General features: G+C 37.1%; 2 protein-coding genes and 1 long non-coding RNA gene across 5 annotated transcripts in view; 2 read left to right on the top strand and 1 right to left on the bottom strand.

Annotated features, from left to right (window-relative positions):
• Positions 1-395, top strand: part of LOC127533553 (uncharacterized) — a 138,168-nt gene extending 137,773 nt beyond the window's left edge. The window contains exon 4 of the long non-coding RNA XR_007941292.1: positions 178-395. This is a non-coding gene — a long non-coding RNA (uncharacterized LOC127533553). The remainder of the gene's footprint in view (positions 1-177) is intronic.
• Positions 1-8,824, bottom strand: part of LOC110966412 (cystathionase (cystathionine gamma-lyase)) — a 353,362-nt gene extending 344,538 nt beyond the window's left edge. For all 3 annotated transcript variants that reach the window (XM_051946742.1, XM_051946743.1, XM_022215763.2), the window contains exon 1: positions 8,608-8,824. In XM_051946742.1, the coding sequence (XP_051802702.1) occupies positions 8,608-8,772 (165 nt within the window). In that variant the 5' untranslated portion in view covers positions 8,773-8,824. The remainder of the gene's footprint in view (positions 1-8,607) is intronic.
• Positions 8,825-19,476: 10,652 nt separating this feature from the next.
• Positions 19,477-24,725, top strand: part of LOC110966411 (ankyrin repeat domain-containing protein 13C) — a 48,912-nt gene continuing 43,663 nt past the window's right edge. The window contains exons 1-2 of the mRNA XM_022215762.2: positions 19,477-20,083; positions 22,232-22,273. Coding sequence (XP_022071454.1) covers positions 19,741-20,083; positions 22,232-22,273 — 385 coding nt within the window. The 5' untranslated portion in view covers positions 19,477-19,740. The remainder of the gene's footprint in view (positions 20,084-22,231; positions 22,274-24,725) is intronic.

Raw genomic sequence — 24,725 nt, 5'->3', positions numbered from 1 at the left:
TAGATGTTCATAGAGGTCTAGGTGTTCATAGAGGTCTAGGTGTTCATAGAGGTCTAGATGTTCATAGAGGTCTAGGTGTTCACAGAGGTCTAGGTGTTCACAGAGGTCTAGGTGTTCATAGAGGTCTAGGTGTTCACAGAGGTCTAGGTGTTCATAGAGGTCTAGGTGTTCATAGAGGTCTAGATGTTCATAGAGGTCTAGGTGTTCATAGAGGTCTAGATGTTCATAGAGGTCTAGGTGTTCACAGAGGTCTAGGTGTTCACAGAGGTCTAGGTGTTCACAGAGGTCTAGGTGTTCATAGAGGTCTAGGTGTTCATAGAGGTCTAGATGTTCATAGAGGTCTAGGTGTTCATAGAGGTCTAGATGTTCATAGAGGTCTAGGTGTTCACAGAGGTCTAGATTAGGGCTGCAACAACGAATCGATAAAATTGAAAATAAACGATTATTAAAAGCATTGGCAATGAATTTCATTATCGATTTGTTGTGTCGCACGATTCATGCGTCACTCACCATGTTGTGGAGCGAGGTGGACAGAGCGAGGAGGACAGAGCGAGGTGGACAGAGCGAGGTGGACAGAGCGAGGTGGACAGAGCGAGGTGGACAGAGCGAGGTGGACAGAGCGAGGTGGACAGAGCGAGGTGATCAGAGCGAGGTGATCAGAGCGAGGTGATCAGAGCGAGGTGGACAGAGCGAGGTGATCAGAGCGAGGTGATCAGAGCGAGGTGGACAGAGCGAGGTGGACAGAGCGAGGTGATCAGAGCGAGGTGATCAGAGCGAGGTGGACAGAGCGAGGTGATCAGAGCGAGGTGGACAGAGCGAGGTGGACAGAGCGAGGAGGACAGAGCGAGGTGGACAGAGCGAGGTGGAGGCAAAGCAGAGGCGGTATTTTCAAAGGTAATTCAACAAATGAAACATGACTGACATGGAGGAAACAGTTTGACCAAAGTCCTCAAAAGTGTGGCAGCATTTCACGCTCCACAAAACAAAAACATGCCGCGTGTCCACTACATGTGACGTTTCCACATGGCAATGCACGCATCTGAAAATCACACGGATGACAGACGGTCACGTGACCACCACGCTTTCAGTTTGACAGTCCAGCAGCTAAATTGGATAAACAGAGCAGCTTGGCAGCAAACTTTCTCTTTTATTTCGAAAACACTTCAGGGAAAATGTTTGAAGAATTATGTTTAAAATACTTACAGTACTTATGTTAGAAGAAATACACTTAGGATTCTTAGAATAGAATACTTGCTTTTAGATTATCATTAATTTATCATTGAGTGACTGTGAAACATATGTGCCTTTGGAACCATGATTCTACGTGTACTTTATGACAGAAACATGTAGACACAGCACATACGGAGAGGCGACCAGAGCTAGGCCTTCTGGGTGATGAAGAGCCGAAGCACCAGATAACGGACCCCCTCCCTATGACGAGGCTGACAGATCACGACCACAAGGACTGAATTTAAACTGTAATTATAAATTAAAAGGAACAGAAAAAGAAGAAGACACCCAGCATTTTCTATCAAGATGACAATGATCCAAACTGTGAGGTGGACTACAGGGGAGCACCAGGAGGACAGAGAGCCAGAGGGAGTTTTAGAGGACGACACAGAGAGAGGAGAGGACTCATGCTGGACTTGTGGGGGGGAAAGGACATTGGTCCAAAGACTGTCCAATCAACAAAAGAAAGAGACAAATGATGTCATTTTTAGGGTCAACCAACTACTGTAGAAGTTGGATTCCAGATTATGTTTAGAAAACAAACCTGCTTCATATACAGGCAGTTATAGCAGCAGTACATGTATCCACTGATGTAGAATTATATCTGCCCTTCCAGTTTAAAAAAAAAATAGATACACAAAGGATGTATCATTTCTTCAGGGCCTCATGAAGAAATGCTCTTCTGTGTTGCAGAGATGAAATATCAGTAGTGGTCTGACCTCCTAGATCAACTGTAAAAAATGTATTACAGTTTATTACAACATTGTCTTCCTTTGGTTAAATTAACTCAGCTTTTATACTGAATACGAGCTGCAATAACTTGATAAAGTAACTCCTATTATGTGTGGGCAGCTTTAGATCTAAAACCTAGATATTAGTTTGTCTTCCGACACAACTGCACTTAATATAAAGTCTGGTTTTAGATGCTAAAAATTATGTTATTGTGTTTTTGTTTTTTTTAATTAAAAAAAGAAAAAAAACTTTCTTACAAAAAGCAGTAGAAACATGAACTGAATTCAGAACATCTGCACCACATGTGCTTCTCTTGTTTCTTACCTGTAATTTGAGTTCAGGATGTCGTATGCAAGCAGGATCACAGAAATGACTTTATGGTCCGGTTTGCTTTGTAAGAATGATTATAGGAACCTGCAATGGACTCAGTAAACCCGAATCTAATTTTCAGTTGTTCACACGTTTAGAGATTTGGGATTTTTCAATGACGAGCTTTTATGAAGTGTGTCAGGAAATTATTTCTGTAAGACAAAGACTGTATTTTCACTGTTAGTTTGTACCACAAAGTTTCCCAGCACAAGATGAGAACTCAGTGTTTCTAACGGTTTGCTTGCATCTGCTTTTACTTCAAGGTCCTTTTATCTCTGGAATGCAGCTCAGCTGGGTACATTTCAAACACTTCAGTCTGTATGCAGTATAAAGACCACAATAACAATTACCACACAGTTCAACAGATCAGTTTAAACAAACCTGAAATCTGTATAGATGAGAAGTTCACGTTAGCAGAGTATATGAGGAAAACATTACAAGCAAGAGGAATAAAACATGCTAATGACATGCTATGCCAGATGCACCTGTCTCTCAACAGGAGGGTGTCCCACCAGTTCGAGTGAGAGACTGGGTGTTCGTGAAGTCCATTAAGAGGAAACACTGGTCCTCACCGAGGTGGGAAGGGCCCTACCAGGTGTCACTGACAACACCTACAGCTATAAAGATGACAGAGTGAGCTTCGTGGATCCACCTGTCACACTGCAGGAAACAGAGGTTCCTGGGGGAAAACTCCAACGACAGTGAGGGGAAGTCTGACTACAAAGGGGGTTAAACCTTCTAGTGGTTAACTGTCTCAAGGTCAGTGAAGAAACCAACAGATCTTCACTGTTTTTAGGGAGCAGAGTACTCTGGGATCCTCCTACATGCATCCACACACTCACTGGACAAAGAACAGGACAAGCTCACTGTTAGTTGTCAAATAGGAGGTGAAGTGCTGGTAACCTCTCCCTCCAGAAGATAGGTCATGACTCCACGCGTCAAGACTACGGCCCTGCTGGGCCCAATGGCTGCGGTATCTTTAAATTTTCATTTCATGTTTGTTAATGACAAAAGCGATTCACAGAGGAAAAAGAAACCATGAACTCGATGTTGATGATCACCATGACAATGTTTGGTTCCAGATGGCTAATTTAACAGCAACAAGTTTGAACATGTCTGACTGCTATCTGTGCTCATTTATACCTCATCATTCACGGACCAATCCCTGTTTTAACACCCAAACCAGTTACACTAGATGAAAACATGTATCATTGCAATGCACACAGCACTCACAACAACACCAGCCACTACTTACTGGAAATTCACTCAGTATTTACCAAACTGCACTACTACCAGAAACTATGACTCGACAAGCTGGAGAATGCCTCAACATTTTAGTATAGCTACTAATAACACTAACCTGTATTAACCAAGCAGCTGTCTGACTGAGAGCATCCTCAACATGACGTCACTGACATGAGGCCTCTGATGATGGTTTAAGACAAAGGCTTCACTACAATGATATTATTTGCTCTGTCAGTCCAAATCTTCTATTTCTGAATAAAGAGGAAGAAATTAAAAAGTTTTTTTTATCCGATTCATCGAAAAAATAATCGACCGATTAATCGATTATTAAAATAATCGTTAGTTGCAGCCCTAGTCAAGATGTTCGCAGAGGTCTAGGTGTTCACGGAGGTCTAGGTGTTCACGGAGGTCTAGGTGTTCACGGAGGTCTAGGTGTTCACGGAGGTCTAGGTGTTCGTACAGGTCTAGGTGTTCGTACAGGTCTAGGTGTTCGTACAGGTCTAGGTGTTCACGGAGGTCTAGGTGTTCACGGAGGTCTAGGTGTTCACGGAGGTCTAGGTGTTCACGAGGTCTAGGTGTTCACGGAGGTCTAGGTGTTCACGGAGGTCTAGGTGTTCGTACAGGTCTAGGTGTTCGCACAGGTCTAGGTGTTCGTACAGGTCTAGGTGTTCACGGAGGTCTAGGTGTTCACGGAGGTCTAGGTGTTCACGGAGGTCTAGGTGTTCACGGAGGTCTAGGTGTTCACGGAGGTCTAGGTGTTCGTACAGGTCTAGGTGTTCACGGAGGTCTAGGTGTTCACGGAGGTCTAGGTGTTCGTACAGGTCTAGGTGTTCGTACAGGTCTAGGTGTTCACAGAGGTCTAGGTGTTCGTACAGGTCTAGGTGTTCACGGAGGTCTAGGTGTTCGTACAGGTCTAGGTGTTCACGGAGGTCTAGGTGTTCGTACAGGTCTAGGTGTTCGTACAGGTCTAGGTGTTCGTACAGGTCTAGGTGTTCGTACAGGTCTAGGTGTTCGTACAGGTCTAGGTGTTCGCGGAGGTCTAGGTGTTCGCGGAAGTCACGGTGTTCGCGGAGGTCTAGGTGTTCGCGGAAGTCACGGTGTTCGCGGAGGTCTAGGTGTTCGCGGAGGTCTAGGTGTTCGCGGAGGTCTAGGTGTTCGCGGAGGTCTAGGTGTTCGTACAGGTCTAGGTGTTCGTACAGGTCTAGGTGTTCGTACAGGTCTAGGTGTTCACGGAGGTCTAGATGTTCACGGAGGTCTAGATGTTCACGGAGGTCTAGATGTTCACGGAGGTCTAGATGTTCACAGAGGTCAAGATGTTCATGGAGGTCTAGATGTTGGTGGTAGGTGTTCAGAGGTAGAAGCTGCTTCATGTTGATTCATGAGGACATTTAACTTCATAAGATGATGGTTTTACTGTTTTTTTTTTAATGTTTCTACAGAGAAACATGAAAGTTCCATTTCTGGGAATATTCAACTCTTAATATGGTGTCAGGTAAGAAGTTTTTAAGGATGAAAATACAAAAAATCCAGGTCAGAAAAAGAGGAAATCCTCAAAATTCAGCCAAAATATGCTCCATAACTTAACAAATCAGAAAACTATGAATGAAACCTAAGGCGGTCTGAAATGACACTGATCCAACATGATTTTCAACAATTCAACTGAATATCACAGCTTTTTTTTATATGTGAAAAAGCAGCAGATAAAACAGCTACTGTAGCTCCCAGCTATGGAATATTTACTCAGGAAGGGGCACAATTTCCCTCCATTGATTAAAAATGTAATAAAGCTCCATAATATTTACAAAGTGTGTCATAAAAGTGACTCTAGCCTGAATCCTATCATGTTATCCTCATATTTAATCAAATATACGACACCTGCACAAAGACAGTTCATAAATATTGTGTGATTTTGCTGCATAAAGTGCCTCATATCAGCCTAACAGTGTCTTTGCACATAAAATGACACTTCAGCCTTTATAATCAGGTACTACAAACAATGCTGACTCATGTATGTCCACGTCTGTGAGTTTGTGGGAGTTAATTACAGTCTAATGTCCACTCAGGTCATTTTAATTACAGCATATTTAACAGATACGCTGAAATATATAATCATAGAAGCTAAACTGTAAAGCTAGGTATTAATAAAGGAGTGACAATCACACATGTATGGAAGAACGGGTCATCTTGTAAATCAAAATGTAGATGTTCCGTGTTTAAGTAAGGATGTCGTGGAGCTCTTTGTGCATCTTTTCGCCTGATAGGAGACGCTCTGAAGACATAAACTGTCCAAAATGACTCCAAATTCTCCAAAAATGTCAATAATGAATAAATAGTGGTCCTGAAAAATGGAAAATGTTCCAACCAGGCTGGCGCTGTGGAACCAGAAGGTTTGTGAAGTGTTTATGGATGGATCCAGATTTACTGGCTTAAATCTGGGGTTTGGAGAGAGAAGACGAAGGTTCAGGAAGAGTCGACTGAACGTTTTACTAATTATTGGCCCTTGAAATCATAAAAAGAAAAAGAGCGTGATTGTAAATGTATTTTCCTGTTTTGTTCTGCTCTTTAGAGTGCATTACATAAACAGGTTAACTAGCAGCAGAAGACTTCCACTGATAACGTCTTTACTGCTGCATAAAACCATAAAATCCTTTGGACACGCCGCTTTACCAAAGACAGGTCGATAAGACAGCTTGTCTGAGTTTGTGCTCATGAGCATGGAGTTGTGGGATTCTTTCACTCGTGAAACTGTTAAATCACAAAATGTAGAAGTTTGGACTAAAAAAACAGAACAGAAGCATAAAAGCATCTGTTTTTAGAACAATGAGCTTTGGGTGCATTACTGTGTTTCAGACCAATCTGACATTTTTGTTTGCCTCAGGAGCTCTGTGAAGGCGACTGAACTTATCTACGGAATGAGAACAAACAGTGCTGAGGTCTGGGTGTTTCTGGGTTTAATGAGGAACGTAGAGACGGTCTGAACCTGACAGACCTGCTCTAGAAGCTACTGCACCTTCCACACTTACAATCTGTGAGGAACCCAGCAGATAATCATTGACAGAAACGAGTGGCGGTAAGTAAAAGTGTACTGAGCTATCAGAGAACACGATAGCAGCAGATAAAGCAGCAGACTGGGTTTGTCTTTCTGCCACAAGGCTTCAGGAACTTTTCCTCACAGAGGGAGGTTCAAAAAATAAACCTGCTGCAGCAGAAGCAGCTGTGTTGGTTTGGAAGATAGAAAAAAACACAGCTATTATGTTAAATTATGTTCAATTATCACGAGGTTCCACCTGCCTGGTCAAGTCTGTTATTTCCACTGGATCAGCCTGTTGGTTTAGAGCTGAAGTTTAGTTTTGTGACTTTTTCTTGAAAGAAAATGGGACAAAAAGTCTGTTTGCTGTCAGGACATGTATTTATAGATAAAATATGCAGCTTCATAGACAACAGCTTTCTCTGTTTTAAATGTGTTAAAGCCGATAGAAACCAACAACTTAACCCTTTACGTCCCATTTCCTCTGGTTTGTTTGCAGAAAACAACACATTAAAGCCACATATATATAAAAACAAGGCTGTAAAACATGGATACTGTCAGCGTGTTTATTTATGGAGATAAGAGCAGCAAACTGTCCAGAGTTCACTCATATCTGATCAAAACCTGAATCTAAACCACTTCAGAGGCCAGATTCTGTCTGTAAATGTTTTAATAACAGAAAATATATTAAAAACACATTTTGATGGGAGATCATATCTTTGCTTGATTACCGACGCATTTCTGTGTCTAAAATATTCCAGAAACCAACAACTAAATTAAATAACGGCCCACAAATACGGTGTATTTGTAAAAATAATAGAACATCAAAGTTTGCTCATATTTAATCCAGAGAAATCTTGGATTTGTTGGATTTTAATGCAGATTTCTGCAGTTTCACAACTTTTTAAACAAACAAACCTGTAGAATCTCAGTCTAAATGTTTATTACAGTCAAAAAAAAGTTGGATTTTATATCATTTTTGTTACATTTTAACTGTAATATTTAAATCAATCAAACTAGAAATAAAAGTGTCGGGTCATGAGCTCAATATTTAAGCTCTACAGGTGAATTCAATCTGATGTTTCTGCCTCAAACTCTTCTGTGTTCTGCTTAAATAATAATTACTTTTAACAGGAAGTAATAAAGTGCTGCTGAACTAAAGACACTTTCTGTTACAGTAGAGCTGAAACAAAGATGCCAACATATTCATTCATGAAGTTCATTACAAAGCCAATAATTCAGGTTAGATATCAGAGAAACAAACTGTAGTTTAAGCAAATAAAATCTGGATCTGCTGCTTCATAAAGTCCTCATTCTGTCCTTAAAATCTGATTTAATTCACTTTTAAATAGATAAAAAAAAGTTGTTAAATAAAACAACTAAAAACTTACAGTACATGTAATAGAGTCTGTTTGTAAAAACGAAGCAAAAATAATAATAATACTATGAAGTTTCCACAAAAAGGATCCAGAAGTATTAATGAAGGCCTGGTTCAGTTTAATGGTTCAGTCATTCATTATCCAGGTTTAAATGCAGGTTTTATTCTGATGAAGTTGGATTTTATTCCATTTTTTCTGACATTTAAAAATCCTGATTCTGTCTTTAAAATCTGTTTGAATAAAATTAAATAGCTATTTGGATGAACTTCGTATTATTTCATCCTGTTTCTGTGTCCAAATAAACCTTCGGTGGGCTCCGTTAACGGATCGTTCCACCGGTTCTGGTGGGCTCCGTTAACGGATCGTTCCACCGGTTCTGGTGGGCTCCGTTAACGGATCGTTCCACCGGTTCTGGGGGGCTCCGTTAACGGACTGTTTCACCGGTTCTGGTGGGCTCCGTTAACGGATCGTTCCACCGGTTCTGGGGGGCTCCGTTAACGGACTGTTTCACCGGTTCTGGTGGGCTCCGTTAACGGATCATTTCACCGGTTTTGTTTGACACGTGCCTCCCGGGTCCCCCCTCCCTCCCTAACCGGCCTCCAGCACCGGGGATCGGTTACTCACAGCGTGGTTTCCCGGTTCGTGCTGTTTGAAGGTGGTGGACAGAGAGATCGGAGGAACCACGGCCATGGACTTCCACTGTTCCGGTTCCTGTCCGACGTGAATGGCCTCCGTGGCGAAGGACTTGAAGGCGGTCTGGAACCCGGAGAGCTCGTCCTGCTGATCCATGGCTGCTGCAGAACCGGAGCGGCAGAAGCGTGTCAGCGGGTCCGGTAGGGGGACAGCCGTTTAACGGGACCGTGTGCGGTCCCCGTCGGCCAATCACAGCTCATCAACAAGCTAGACGCGGCGCTGATTGGCTGAGAAGGAGGGGGCGTGTGACACCACAGACTGACGATGATGCAACGTTTCCCGTAGTTTGTGTCAGAGGAGGGGCTGTTTGTGTGTGACACCATAGATATGTGACACCAGGAAGTTACTTCCTTTTTTTTTTTTTTTTTTTTTATTGACAATATATACATACAATATACATAAACTCTCGTAGGGAGGCAAAGTTTGTAACATTTTTTACAATATGTCTTAACATAAAGAAATAGAAAAAAAAAAGTGCAAGGTAAATGTCTTTACAAGGCATATGTCTCATTTACAAATATATATTTTTTTACAAGGGTACATAAGCAGTTATTGTATTACAAATCTTTTCAATTGTTTCATATTTATTTCTCAATAAGGACAAGGAATTGTAAAAAGATTGGATTTCAGCTTTAAATATATTGATTGAGGGTGTTTTATTTTGCCATTTGACTTTGTGTATGTGATATTTTCCCATAATAATTACAATATTACATAACTCAAGAACATTTTTTTTCACATTTTCTATACCATACATTACTTCCTCCATTTTTAACTGTGTCATTTTGTCTATTTCAATCCATTTTGATACTTCAGTCCAAAAATGTTTTGTTATTTTGCAATGGAAAAATAAATGTTCTATTGTTTCTTCTTCCTCCGAGCAGAAAACACATGGCTCTACCTCAAATCCAAATCTTTTATTTAACATTACTGCAACTGGATAATAGTTATTTATAATTTTGAATTGCATTTCTTTTATTTTAGGTGGGATCGGCCATTTCATATATTTATTTAATTTAGTTCTTTCCATTAATTTGCCTTCCTTTGTGTATTTTTTGATTGTTGCATCATATCTATGAAATAATTTGTTTTTTAACAATTTTTTTAATTTTAGGTTATTACACTTTTTATCATTTAGTGGCAATTGATCTAAACATAATTTAGGGAGAGATATTGTAATTTTGTTTGGGTGCTGTAGATACATTTGAATTAAATTAAGCAGGGCAATTGGAATTGCTCTGCACACTTCATTGTATTCTCTAACTGAAGTTTCAACATTAAACTTTTTAATAAAGTCTGCAAAACATAACAAGTGCCCTTGGTCATTTAAAATATCAGCTATATGAACAATTCCTTTATCGTACCAGTTTTGAATAAATAGGGATTTCCGATTGATGGTTACGACTCTGTTGTTCCACAAGGTGGAGCCATGAGGAGTAAAATTTTGGGCGAATGCAATTTTCCAGTAGTTCAGAACTTGTTTATGATATTCTGATAATTTTAGAGGCAGTTTTGTTATTTCAAAATCACATCTTAATAAAAAATCCAGTCCACCTACTTGATTAAAGATCATTTTAGGGATCTGGAACCACAATAATGTAGGGTTAGCCAGATAAGATTTAATCCAATTTAATCTGAACATTCCAACCATTGATTCAAAATCTATAGTTTTTAGACCTCCCTTATCATAGTCTTTTATCATATTTTCTTTTCTAATGTAATGCGTTTTATTGCGCCAAATAAACTTATAAAGCCTTGTGTTTATTTTTCTAATATTTAGAGGACTAATATACAGGGAGTAACTGGGATAGACCAGTTTAGATACACCTTCAGATTTTGATAGAAGGTTTCTCCCAAATATGGTCAAGTCTCTTGTCAACCAATTGTTAAGACTTTTAGTAACCATCTCTATTTTTCCATCAAAATTTATAGCTTCTCTTGTTTTCACATTATTGGATAAATTAATTCCTAAATATTTTATTTCTTTCTTAACAGGAATTTTTTCCAGTTCAAGGTCAGAACATTCATAATTTGGCAACAGTTCACATTTTTTAAAATTTAAACATAAGCCTGATGCCTGGGAGAATTTGGATATTATATCCAATGATTTCTTAAGAGATGATTTATCATTTAGGAAAAGTACTGTATCATCTGCGAATTGACTTAATTTAAATTCTATATTGTTAATTGTTATGCCTATTACGTCGCTATCTATTATTGAGTAAGCCATTAGTTGGGTACAAAGTATGAATAATTTAGGTGAAATCGGACATCCTTGGCGAATTCCACATGAGACGTTAATTCTTGGTGTGAGACCATTTTGTACGGAAATATAACTATAGATATCATTATAGAATATTCAAATTATTTGACAGAACTTTTCTCCAAACCCCATTAATTGTAATGACTGCAGCAGAAATTCATGTTCGATTGAATCAAAGGCCTTAAAAAAGTCCATAAATAATATAAGATGTTCAGAATCAGGAGGGGATTTATAGTCTAACATATCAAGAATAAGTCTAACGTTGTTCTGTATATATCTACCTTTAATAAAAGCAGATTGATAATCCCCTATTAAAGAATTTAGGACACTTTTTATTCTATTTGCATATACCAATGCAATTAATTTATAATCATTACAAAGTAACGTTATAGGTCTCCAATTATCTAGTTTTTCAGTGTCCTTGTTTGGCTTGGGCAAGAGAGTTATTAGGCCAGTTTTCATTGTTGGTGATAGTTGCCCATTGTTTATCACATCTAAATAAGCATTAAATAGAAGATTTTTAATGTTCGGCCAAAACGTTTTGTAAAATTCGATTGTTAACCCATCTATTCCAGGTGATTTCCCATTTTTCATTTGTTTTAAAGCTATTTCCACTTCCGATATTCTAATCTCATCATCAAGCTTCTGTCTATCTCCATCTGATATTGTGTTTATTTTACTCTTGCTTTGAAGTAGATTTATGAATTGATCACTTTTATTTTTCTGAAATTTACTTTTGTACAGTTCACTATAAAATGTTGTTACCTCTTCCATTATTTTAACAGGGTCTTCGATCTTATTATCATCGATTTTTAGTTTATTTATGGTCTTTTTTGTTTGTCTTCTTTTTTCAAGGTTGTGAAAGTATGTTGAATTTTTTTCCCCTTCCTCAATCCATTTAGCTTTAGATCTTACATACGCCCCTTGTGCTTTTTTTAAATACATTCCATCCAATTGATCTTGAAGATTTTGCATTATTTCTTTTTCTTCAGTAGTAAGATCTGATTTTTCACATAAAATATTCATTTTGTTTATTATTTCTTTCTTTAATTTTTTACGATTCTCTGCAATTTTTTTGCCTGTTGCAATCGCTTCTTGGAATTTGAACCATTCCCATTTACTGGCATTTGACATTTCCATCACAGCAATTTCTTCTTCTAACTTAATAACTTGATCACAAAATTCTTTGTTCAATAACAATGAGTTGTTAAATTTCCAAGTATTACTAAACTTATGTTTTTTTCTCCCCCAATTTTAAACAGATTTGTATCTCACAGTGGTCAGTCAGGGGAGAAAGTTGAATATCACAGTTAGTCACCGAGGATGTTAGGTTTTGAGATATTAGCCAGTAGTCCAGCCTGGAGCATAAGTTAGAGTCAGCTGGACTTATCCATGTAAATGTACTAATGCCAAGGTTCTTAAATCTCCAATAATCAATTAAATTATTGTCCGTACAAAAACTATGAATTGTTTCATCATAAACATGTTTTATCTTTGGAGGTTTTCTGTCCAGCCATGAGTCAGGAGCTATATTGAAGTCCCCTCCTATTAATAGTTTGTCGGTATCATATGTTATCATCCATTCTCCCAAGCATCGACTTAATTTGCTTAATAGATTCCTGTTTAACGATTTATTGTTATATCCATATATATTAACCAGTATAATTTTGCTGTTTTGTATTTCTACGCTGACCATCAACCAGTGCCCTTCCAAGTCAGATTTATATTCAATAATATTACCGTTAAATTTATGAAATAAGATCATTACTCCTGCTGAGTGAGACGTACCATGTGAATACAAAATGTTTTCACCCCACTGTTGTTTCCAAAATTTTTCATCTTCCTTATTTGAATGTGTTTCTTGCAAAAAAATTATATTTCCTTTGGTCTCCTTGCAAAACAAAAACAATGCCTTACGCTTTACACTATTTTTCAAACCTCGAACATTCAATGAACTTACAAAAATAGACATTAAATTGAAAACGAGTCGCTTATAAAAAGTACTAAGAGGATTAATACGAGAAATAGCAGGAATGAACTTTTTGTCCATGAATACAAATTACTCAATTCTCAGTTACAGATCCCAACAAGATCCCAAAAAAAAAAAGAAATAAACAATCACTTTGGCCACTAAATTATTGTATTTACTTGGATCTATTCTCCATATATACTAAGGTAGTTAAAGTTTGTTACCCTTTTCTTCAAATTATAAGGAGCAAATAACTTAAAAGGGCCATTATTCATATATTTTTAATTATTATTATTATTATTTTTTAATAACAACCCAAAGAACCCAAAGAGGCCAGATGGCTACCAAAAGTTACTTAAATGGTCCCATTTATCCTCTGGGCCCTATCTTGAGCACCCATGTTTTCTATTTTTGTACCTTCTTTATCCAATACGTTTTCCATCGATTATGGCGTAGCCCTCCTTTAAGAAGGCTCTTTTTCCTCTTCTTCTGGCCTCTTCCACCTTTGGCCACAGCTTTGCCCGGACTTCCCTATCTTGTTTGGAGAAGTCTTCTTTAAACTGTATGTTCATCTCTTTACACACTCGTGCCTCTTTGGAGTGTCTCCAGATCTTGTCCCTCGTCGTCCTCATTCCGAATTGGATGATTATTGGTCGTGGCATTTTGTTTGTAGCAGCATCGTTTTTCACTCCAAGTCGATGTACAGAGTCCACAGTATCCCGAAGCTTTTCCACTGACACAGGAATTACTCTTGTGAGAATGCCAATAACTCGATCCCTCGTGTTTTCTTTCTCTGATTCTGGCAATCCAATCAATCTGAGATTCCAGCGTCTTCGATAGCGTGCACTTTCCAAACTCATCTCTCTTAATTCAGCATTTTCTTTTTTCAATGACTGAACCTCTGCCTTTAGTTGATCCACTTTTTCCTTGTTTTCCTCTGATGACTTTTCATATATTGCCATTCTTGTTTCAAAATGCTCAAATTTTGACACAAGCATATCCATTCGTTGATCCATTCGTTTTGATAGTGCTTCAATAGCTTCGAGCACACATTCATTACCACTATTCTTTGACCCTGCTTTTCTTTTAAGTTTTTTGGGCATGGGACTATTTACCGGAGTGTTCTCTCTTTCGCTTTCCCCTCCAGTTGTCTCCATCTCCGACTGCATTGTGTCTTTCTCTTCCTCAGGGCCAGGCTCCGAGCAGTAAGCATGGTCCGGGATGCTAGCCGTTAACTTCAAGTTAGCCATTTCTTCAATATCCAAATAAACACTTTTCCTTTTCTTTGTTCTATATAAAATGAATCAAATGGGTTACGCGGTGACTTTATTTACCAGTTTGGGATAACTGTAACTTCCTTCTTCAAATTTGTGGACTTAAATTCAGTTGTTGGGTCGGACCCTGCAGTTTCACGTCTGCTCACACCGCCATTCCCCCCCCCGCCCCAGGAAGTTACTTCCGCTCGGCTTAACACCCGCTCATGCGTGATTTAAAAAATAAAATAAAAATAAAACTAAATTTTAAAAAGTTAAGATTATTAATATTAGCACACGCTCATGTGTGATTTAAAAAAAAAAATTAAATTAAATTAAATTAAATTTTACAAAGTTAAGATTATTAATATTAGCACACGCTCATGTGTGATTTAAAAAATTAAATAAAATTAAATTATACTAAATTTTACAAAGTTGAGATTATTGATATTAGCACACGCTCATGTGCGATTTAAAAAATTAAATTAAATTAAATTAAATTTTACAAAGTTAAGATTATTAATATTAGCACACGCTCATGTGCGATTTAAAAAATTAAATTAAATTAAATTAAATTAAATTTTACAAAGTTAAGATTATTAATATTAGCACACGCTCATGTGCGATTTAAAAAATTAAATTAAATTAAATTAAATTTTACAAAGTTAAGATTATTAATATTAGCACACGCTCATGTGTGATTTAAAAAATTAAATTAAATTAAATTATACTAAATTTTACAAAGTTGAGATTATTGATATTAGCACACGCTCATGTGTGATTTAAAAAATTAAATTAAATTAAATTATACTAAATTTTACAAAGTTGAGATTATTGATATTAGTACACGCTCATGTGTGATTTAAAAAATTAAATTAAATTAAATTATACTAAATTTTACAAAGTTGAGATTATTGATATTAGTACACGCTCATGTGTGATTTAAAACAAAATAAAATAAAAATTTTAAAAAAGTTAAGTTTTCTAACATTAACACATGCGTTAACTGAGGATTAAAAATGCATAAAAATAAAAATAAAATGAAATCAAATCAAATCAAAATGAAACTTAAAACAGATAAGTTTATTAATATTAACATGCACATTCATTGAGGATTTTAAAAATACATAAAATTGATGAATAAATAAATCCCCTATGTTAACATCCACATTCACATAATCAAACTGAAAATAATAATGATAATAATGATAATAATAATAATAATAATAATAAATTAAAAACATTATAAATCAATGGAGTCCAGCCAAAATAATATTTCAAAATATATTAATATTTTAAGTCAATATATTACAAAAATTAAGTCCATTAATTTTAACACATTATTAGATTTAAAAAAATCTAATAAAAAATAAAAATCAGATCAAAAATAAATAAATAAACGAAAAATCTAAGTCCATCAGTATAAACACCCACATTCACATTATTAGATTTTTTTTAGAAATAATAAATATATAAAATAATGAAAAATGTTATAAAACAACAGAGTCCAGTCAAAATAACATTTTAATATATATTAATATTTTATGTCCTTCTAATAGAAAGACAAGTTAGGTCCACTAATATTAAAGTCAGATTCATATAATATTATATATATATATATATATATATATATACAACCCTAACCCTATACGTATACATATATATATATTATATATTATATTTTATATAGTTTGAAAAAAAAACTCCAGTTAAATAAACACAGAAAGATATTTTAACCAAAAATTAGGATTATTATAAGAACATTTAGATGTTTATTTACATTTTTAGTCATTATAATACAAAGAAAAAGTTTAGGCCACCAGCATTTATATCATCTGTTTTTTAATCATTAAGCAATAGAGTCCAATTAAAATAACACTTAAATGTGCATCAATATTTTTAGTTCTTATATTAGAAAGAAAAAGTTAAATTCATTAATATTAATGTCCACGTTCACATTATCACATTTTTATATTATTCTTTAAAGGAAAAGACTTCAGTTAAAATAAACGCAGGAAGTTAATTCGAACAAAAACAGAAACTACACGGACATCTTAAAATGTGTTGTTATAAAGATATTTGCATGTTTATTTACATTTTTAGTCATTTTATCACAGATTAGCTTCACCAAAAGTTACGTTCAATGAGTTCAACGGTCATTTTTTCGTTAAATACTATATATTTAGAGCTAAAAAGCAACAAAGCACAGCTGGAATAACAGAGGAAAAAACAAAAACGTGATTATTCTGCCTCATAAAGTCCTGATTCTGACTTTAAAACACCTCATTATGTTTATTTACATGTTTATTACGTTATATTACATTATATTACAAACAAAAAGTTACATCCACTAATATTAAAAGTCAGATTTCTATAAAATGTAATTTCTATAGTTTTAAAAAGCAACAAAATCCAGTGAAAGCTATGATTGAATCATCAGAATAAACGTGTTCTGAACTCAGATCAACCATTTATTAAGGATTCAGGGCTAAATTAAAATTAGTTTTTATAGAGAAAACACATAAAGATAAAAGACCTCCACTGTCACCGCATTACTGTATTTATAGATAGAATAATAATGACCAAACCTGAACCTACAGCTTCATAAAGTCCTGATTCTGACTTTAAAACTTGTTCTCATGACGATAAAAAAGATTTCAGATGAGCGATCAGAGTTCCTCCTTTAATGACAGCATGTTTCTGTATGTGACCGATAAAAACTAACAAGCATTTACAGCTCATTATGACAGGTTTGCTATGAAAATAATGTAGATAAAAACACTCACTATTGATCCATATTAGTTCAAATTGCTCTCAGTTAGATAAAGTATAGAATAAATTTAAAAAAATACTGTAAAATGCAGTAAAACATATAGAAAAAATATAATAAAAATACAATAAAAACATTTTATAAATACAGTAAAAATACGGTAAAAATACAATAAAACAATATAGCAAAAATACAATTAAAATACAGCAAAATGAAGTAAATAATACAATAAAATATAGTAAAAATAGAGTCAATAATACAGTGAAAATATATTAAAAACACAATACAAAAAAGTTTTAAAAATACAGTAAAAATATAGCAAGAATACAATAAAAACATAGTTAAAATATAGCAAAAAAAATACAGTAAATAGACAGTAAAAATATAGAAAAATGCAGTCAAAACATAGTTAAAAAACATAATAGAAATATAGTAAACTATAAACAATATATAATAAAGTCCAACAAGAAATACAGTAGAGATATAGTATAGAATAAAGTAAGAATATAGTAAATGAAACAGTAAAAACAGAGTAAAAATACAGTAAAAAATATAATGAAATATATTTTTTTAAAAAGTAAAAACATATAGAATAATCACCACATTAACAATGTCTAGAGTGAATTTATCACTCATTTAATGTTATCCTTAATGAACAAAAATTGTTTTCTTTCAAAAACAAGGACATTTCTAAGAGACCTAACCTTTAGAACGATAAATCTGTCCTTAAATCAAGCAGATCAGAGTCTAGTTTCCAGATAAAATCAAAGCAAACACAAACAGCCCAAACATCAGAAACACTGGCTTAATATTTAATATAATCAGTAAACGTGAGGCTATAAAACATCAGCACAGACCGAAAGCTCTGCACATTTTCAGTTTGTTCCAGATAAAAACAGCTCTATGTGGACGTTTTCTCATTTAATTACTGCTTTAATCCTCATAAAGTCATGTGTTTATCCGTCAGATTTCCACAGATTTTGATGTAAATAGTTTTAAAAAGCAAAAACCAGTCCAGGTAAAATACCAGACAGAGAAGAAGCTTTGAAATTCTGTAATTACCTCTAAAGTAAAAGTAAAATCTCAGGTTGAATTTGTCGTATTTTTTGTTTTGGGAGTCCCAAACATAGAGAATTCAGAGCAGAGCTTTGGTTGTTGTTTCCTCCTTCATCCACAGGGGGGCGACGTGTTCTAGAATCAACAATGTGGATAAAAGGTTTAAACTGTTGGGCCTCAAAGCTGCAGAAGTCGAAGCTCCACTCTGTCAGTTTATCACTTAAACTCCTGCATCCAGGAAACATAAGATGAGGAGAAACAGAACTGTAAATGTAGGACAGCAGCCTTATAAATGCAGCTCCACAGAGAGAAAAAAGAAAGAAAAATATCTGGTGGAAAGTTCTGAAAGTCTGGACGAGATCCACAGATGTTTTTCTTTGTCATTCATAAAATAATTCAACCTTTTCCCAGATTGTTTATTTATTTATCTGTGCTTCTTGTTTGTGTATTTCTGGATCTGTTTAATTGTGTTTTGTGTTTGTAGAGTTAGTTTTTTATTTCCAGATCACACATTCATACACAGATATCATTTAGTTCAAACTATACTGAGACATATTCAGCTCCATGGTTGATTCTAGAAGCAGAGCAGCCAGAGAAACGTGACACAGATCTGACTTTTTTAATATAAAAATACAAATAGGATAGAAGCTGTGGCACGTGTTTAACCTCCCAGAGTGGTGTTAAACTACTGAAATGAGCAAAGACCTGATGTGACGACGTTTCTGTCAGATGTCAGCGATCCGTGTCGGAGGCTCAGTTTGTTTTCTCTTCATTTGTTGATTAAATGCAAAATAATAAAAACACAGCATTTGTCTTGTAAATGTAGAATAATTCATGTGTAATAAATCCAGTTAAAGAGCTAAATGAGCTGCAGTAGTTTCAGGACAGCGCCACCTGCTGAACCACATCATCACTAAAGTGTAAAAAAACTATCATTTAAAAGGCTTATTCCACCGAAATATTAGTTTCTGTCTAAGAGTTTAGAAAATATTAACTTTATTATTGCACAGATTATGAGTAAAAAGTAGTTTTGTGTCTGACCAGATGTGCAAAAGCAGCAGTAAAGTTCATTATTTAGATTATTTACAGAATAAACAGAATGAACAGTGTAGATGGAGTGTTATTAACACACTGATATATGACTACATAGACGTAGAAATAATAGAACTATCACATAAAGATAAATAGTGATATAAAGAGTATAAACAGTACGGATTATATTAGATATATTCAGTACATAAACAACATGAACAGTAAAACAACATGAAAGTTTATTCAACATAAATAAATGGAATTTTCAGTGTTTATGATTTTAAATATTTTTTAAAATGTTTATTTTGTTATGATTATGGTTATTATTATTATTGTTAGCAGTAGTATTTTACTGTGAAGCCCTGTAAATAAACTCTGTATTAATAAAGTTTGTAGAAATAAACTCGTCTTTATCCGGTGGCCGATAGTAACCTCCGCTGAACTCTCGCGATACTTGGAGGCGGAAGTCCTCATTGAAGTCTCGGCTGAAGGGACGGTTTTGGACGTCGGAGCAGAAACAACAAACAGTTGTTTTCATGACTAACCGGTGAACCGGAGCCGCACCCGGTCCGTCCGCCGACAAACCGCCGCTTTCAGCTAACTGCTTCCGGCGGGAGATCCGGTGTTTGGATGCTGTGCGGCTTCCGGCGGCTCCGGTAAGACTCAGACCGGGAGGGAGGCTCAGCGGCGGCTCCCCGAAGCTCCGGGAACCGTCTGCAAGATGACCGGGGAGAAGATCCGCTCCCTGCGGAAGGACCACGGGCCCGGCAAGGACGAGGACCTCCTGGAGCCGGACGAGGAGGCGGCGACCGGGACGTTCACGGCGGCCAAACCGAACTACCGGAGCCGGGCGAGCAAGATCTTCAGCAACCACAAGTTAGTGAAGCAGAACCCGCCGGTCAACGACAACTCGGTACCGGCGGAACTCATCGACGACAACAACAAGAACCCCGTCCTCCGAACCGGACTCGACTTCCCGGTGCACGAGTGCGTGTTCAAAGGAGACGTCCGCCGCCTGTCGTCGCTCATCCGGACGCAGAACATCGCGCAGAAAGACGTCCACGGTGAGTTACCCACCGGAACGGGACACACGGGGAGGGACCGGCAGGGGTTCGGTTTAACGGAGAACAGACAACCGGGCTCCTCCCGGTGAGGCCTGGTTCTCAGAAACTCACATTTGGCACAAAAAAGACTTAAAATCACCACAGAAATGGTCAAACTTACCACAAAAAATGGTCTGAATTACCTCAAAACAGGTGAAACTGAAAAAAAAACTCGAATTCGGCATAAAAAGCTCCACTAAAAGATTCAAATATTCCAGTAAAACACCCAAAATCAACCATGAAAGTACCAAAATTATACAAAATTTCAAAAAAATGTAACTAACAGATGCAAAAAAAAAAGACCCGCAAAGTCTCAAAAAGTCACAAAAATGGATTAAAACTGACCTGGAATCAGTTTTCACCAGAACTTTTCTGTCTTTCTGTGGTGATTTGGTGACGTCATGGGTCTATCTGCTGGACTGATGAAGTTCTGAGGCTCAGAAATGATGGAAGCTCTGATCGGTGTCTACACTCCTCCTGGATCTGTCATTTTGAACAAACACCAGTCGCTGATGTATTGAGACACCATTTTTTTTCTTAACCTTTGGGATTCCCAGGCTGACATCAGCTCCTGTGCAGGTTGAAGTCTGCTCAGATGTTAAGCTCCTCCTCCTCCTCCTCACCTGATGAAGGTGTTTCTGCTGCGGTTCAGAATCTGGGATGTGCTTCTTCTGCAGATTCTGTTGTGAAACTCGATCCTGAACTTTCAGAACGTTTACATGAGGAGAGCTGACAGATGACAGAACTAAGAAATAGAACTTCAATTTTTGCTCCATATTTTTGTAAAATTATCCATATAAATCTGTTGTACCATTAATGTTTATGAAGCACTGATAAATCACTTCCTATGGAAAAGTTCCTAAAGCAGCCCACAGCTGACTGTTATTATTATTGGTTAATATGATATTTATTGGTTCATGAGTGGCTTCATAGTCTTAGATAATATTTAAAACCCTGTTAAGTAGGGGTGACAATGAGATTTTAAAGGCTGAAAAATCTCATTTTTTCCCACAATTTGGCTTAATGAATGATTGAGAACAATTATTTGACAACAAAATTAAAGACGAGCACAACTTCTTTTATTTTTTTACCCAAGAAAACCCGAAGTTTTGCTTTTTTGCTGAACAGCCCGGTCTCCATGGTAACCGGTGCTGAACAGCCCGGTCTCCATGGTAACCGGTGCTGAACAGCCCGGTCTCCATGGTAACCGGTGCTGAACAGCCCGGTCTCCATGGTAACCGGTGCTGAACAGCTAACCTCCTCTGAATGAGTTTCCGTTCAGAGTTCAGGATTTAAATCAGCTGCAGTTCTTCTCCTGGTGATTCTATGGACCTGTATGTTTGTAAAACGCTGAATGAAGCCGTGACAGCATAACACTGGATACATCCAGCTGATTATGCAGAACATGCATGAGAATGTTTTTATGTTTGGTTCTGATCAGCTGATCAGTCCGTTCTCTCTGCTGGTTCTGGAGCTGGTAGTTCAGAAAACTGATCAGTCTGTTTATCACAGAGAATATCCAATCATGTTCATTTCAGACTGATTTGTCCAAGAACTGAAGTTATTTCCTCGTCTCCTAAATGTTGATGTTTAAAGTTTCAGAGCTCTGATGTGCGGCTGGAAGTCAGGAGTAAATCTATGAGCGTCCAGCATTTACAGTTTTCTACAGACATTCTTTCTGCTGCTGTTTATCTGTAATGATCCCTGACAGCTCCGTGATATAGCTGTGGATGAAGTAGGCGTTACGCCATTGGTCCATTTTGTGCAGATAAAGAGTCACATGACACGTTAAACATCCATGTTTATGTTCAGAGTGTTTAAAAGAAACCTGGTTAACAGAAAGTGGACAACAAGCGTCCTGGTAGACGTTCTTTTTTAGGTTTCGTCCAGCCTGAGTATGTCAGAGGAGCTTCATGTTCCAGCCCTGCTGCCTCTCAGATCAGTCAGCTGCTTATTATCCTTTAATGTAACCTGTCCACACACTAAACGTTTCTTTATCAGATCCTGCTGGTTTCAGTGGGTTCTGTCTCCTCATTTAAACCTCTGATTCAGCTTCAGCATCTTTGTTTTCTGTCAGACTGAGTTTCTAACGTTGTGTTTGTTTTTCAGGAAACACTCCGCTGCATCTGGCCGTCATGATGGGACACAAAGGTGAGCTTCAGCCCTCCTCCTCCTCCTGCTTGGCTTTGATTTCTGCCTGTGTTCCGGTTGTGTTTTGGTTCTGTTGTGTTTGTGTGCGTTGCTCTTCATTTAGTGAGTCTGAGCTGCTCATGCATGAATAAAGAGGAGGTGTTAACGGAGTTCCTCTGGTCAGAAACCTTTTCTGGTTTTATCCCTGTGAGGTCAGACGGCAGCAGAATCTCTGAGTCTCTGGCTGATGATGGGCTGCAGGACATGTGGTCGTTAGTTCAGTCTCAGAGCTCGTTTTCAGCTTCTCTAATGTTTGTTTTGTTGGTTGAGCTGATTATTAGTTTATGATTATTAGTTGTGGTTGTTGTGAAAGGAGGCGACAGAATCATTTCTGTCACAGATCTGCACATTTTCCTCAAATACCTGAAGACAAAACTTGTTAGAAGCTGCGTTTGTGTTTCATGTTCTCGGCGAACACGATGAAAACGTCACGATGTAAAAGATTATGCAAAAAAAAAGGAAATCTGGCAGCAAGAATGCCAGAAAAACACTTTAATATAAACAATAAAAATGACTGAAAATACTATTTCTTGCAGATTTAAATACAATAAAACTGTCATTTTATGGCTGTTCATTGTAGAGAATAAAACACATTGGAAAAAATGCATATCTTTGTTTTTAAGTTACTTTATTAAATATTATCGGTAGTTTAAAAAATAAAATCTAGAATGTGTAATTTAACAAAGAAATCCAGTTTTTCAGTCCATCACATGCAGAAATAATGACCGATATCTGTGAAATACTGATTATTTAAAAGGATAAAAAGGTGTAATTCTACAATCAGACGGTGTAGATGAACTGATTATGTTCAGAAAAAGAATATTACTGACAGCTTTTACATGTTTTTTATGTGTTTAACTGGAAAATGTTAAGAAATGACAGATTTTACTGTTATTCTCTGTAATTACAAAAACACATTTAACTGTTTTCACTCCTGAATATTCATATTTGTGTTTCAGATCACAAATATCTGTAAAATATTAATATTTGTGCCAGTTTAAATGCAGTTATTTAACAAATGATTGGAAATAACTGCCAGTAATATGTAAAATAATATTTCTTGCAGATTTGAATACAGTCATTTACACTGTAAAAAAAATACATTTTTTTGTAAAAATCCGTGTTTTTGATGTTACAGTTTTGTTTTTCTGTTATTTTATTAAATATCTGAAGTTTTAAATATAAAATATGTAAGAAAAACAGATTTTTTTCATCCGTAACATGCATAATTCTTCTTCTTTAAATAATGACAAATATCTGTAAAACAGTGATTATTTAAGACCGCTTTAAAAAATGTCCTTTTGCAGTCAGACAATATAAATGAACTAATTACTGTTTAGGAAAAGAAATGATTTTTATATGGATGTTATTGGCAGTTTGATTCTTTAAATGACAGCTTTTACTAGTCATTATCTCTAATTTAGTTCATTTTAAAAACATTTTTGCTCCTTAATATGCCGATTTTTTTCTTTCAAATGTAAAACATTAATATTTGTTCCAGTTTAAATGCAGTTATTGAACAAATGAGTGAAAGCCTGTATAATAGCAGTACATTTTTTGTAAATTTTGTATAAAAACGGTAGATTTTCCCGTGTCGTCGAGGCGTTGGAGGATCTTTCTGTGGCGTCCAGCTGAAAACGTTCCCGTAAACATGGAGGCGCTGCTGCTTAGTGGCTCCATGCCGACCTTTAGAACATGCTGCTGAAATATTAACGCTCTTTCCTGTGTAGGTTAGGGTTACTGAACACTGTTAGACGTCTGTCATTGAAGCGTCGATCCCAGCCGTGGTTCAGGGCATCCATGGGGGTAATCAGGTTCATTTCTGCTGCTGGAGCCTCCAGGGATGCTGAGGACAGACGGAATGAAGGCTTCAGCTTCACATCAGGCTGGGCGTGGCTTTATTATCTACCAGCTGCTGACGGCAGTTAGGACCCATTTAGACTGCTAGGAGAGGTAGAAGATACCAGCTGGACAGCACTGAGGGACGTTTAGGGTCCATGAGGTCCTCCAGAGGGTCCATCGGGTCCTCCAGAGGGTCCATGAGGTCCTCCAGAGGGTCCATGAGGTCCTCCAGAGGGTCCATGAGGTCCTCCAGAGGGTCCATGAGGTCCTCCATAGGGTCCATGAGGTCCTCCAGAGGGTCCATGAGGTCCTCCAGAGGGTCCATGAGGTCCTCCAGAGGGTCCATGAGGTCTTCCAGAGGGTCCATGAGGTCCTCCAGAGGGTCCATGAGGTCCTCCATAGGGTCCATGAGGTCCTCCAGAGGGTCCATGAGGTCCTCCATAGGGTCCATGAGGTCCTCCATAGGGTCCATGAGGTCCTCCAGAGGATCCATCGGGTCCTCCAGAGGGTCCATGAGGTCCTCCATAGGGTCCATGAGGTCCTCCAGAGGGTCCATGAGGTCCTCCATAGG

The sequence above is a fragment of the Acanthochromis polyacanthus genome, chromosome 4 (genome assembly GCF_021347895.1).
Source record: "Acanthochromis polyacanthus isolate Apoly-LR-REF ecotype Palm Island chromosome 4, KAUST_Apoly_ChrSc, whole genome shotgun sequence".
Classification (NCBI taxonomy): Eukaryota; Metazoa; Chordata; class Actinopteri; family Pomacentridae; genus Acanthochromis; species Acanthochromis polyacanthus.
The sequence above is the reverse complement of the archived record's forward strand: the minus strand, read 5'-3'. Positions and strand labels throughout refer to the sequence as shown.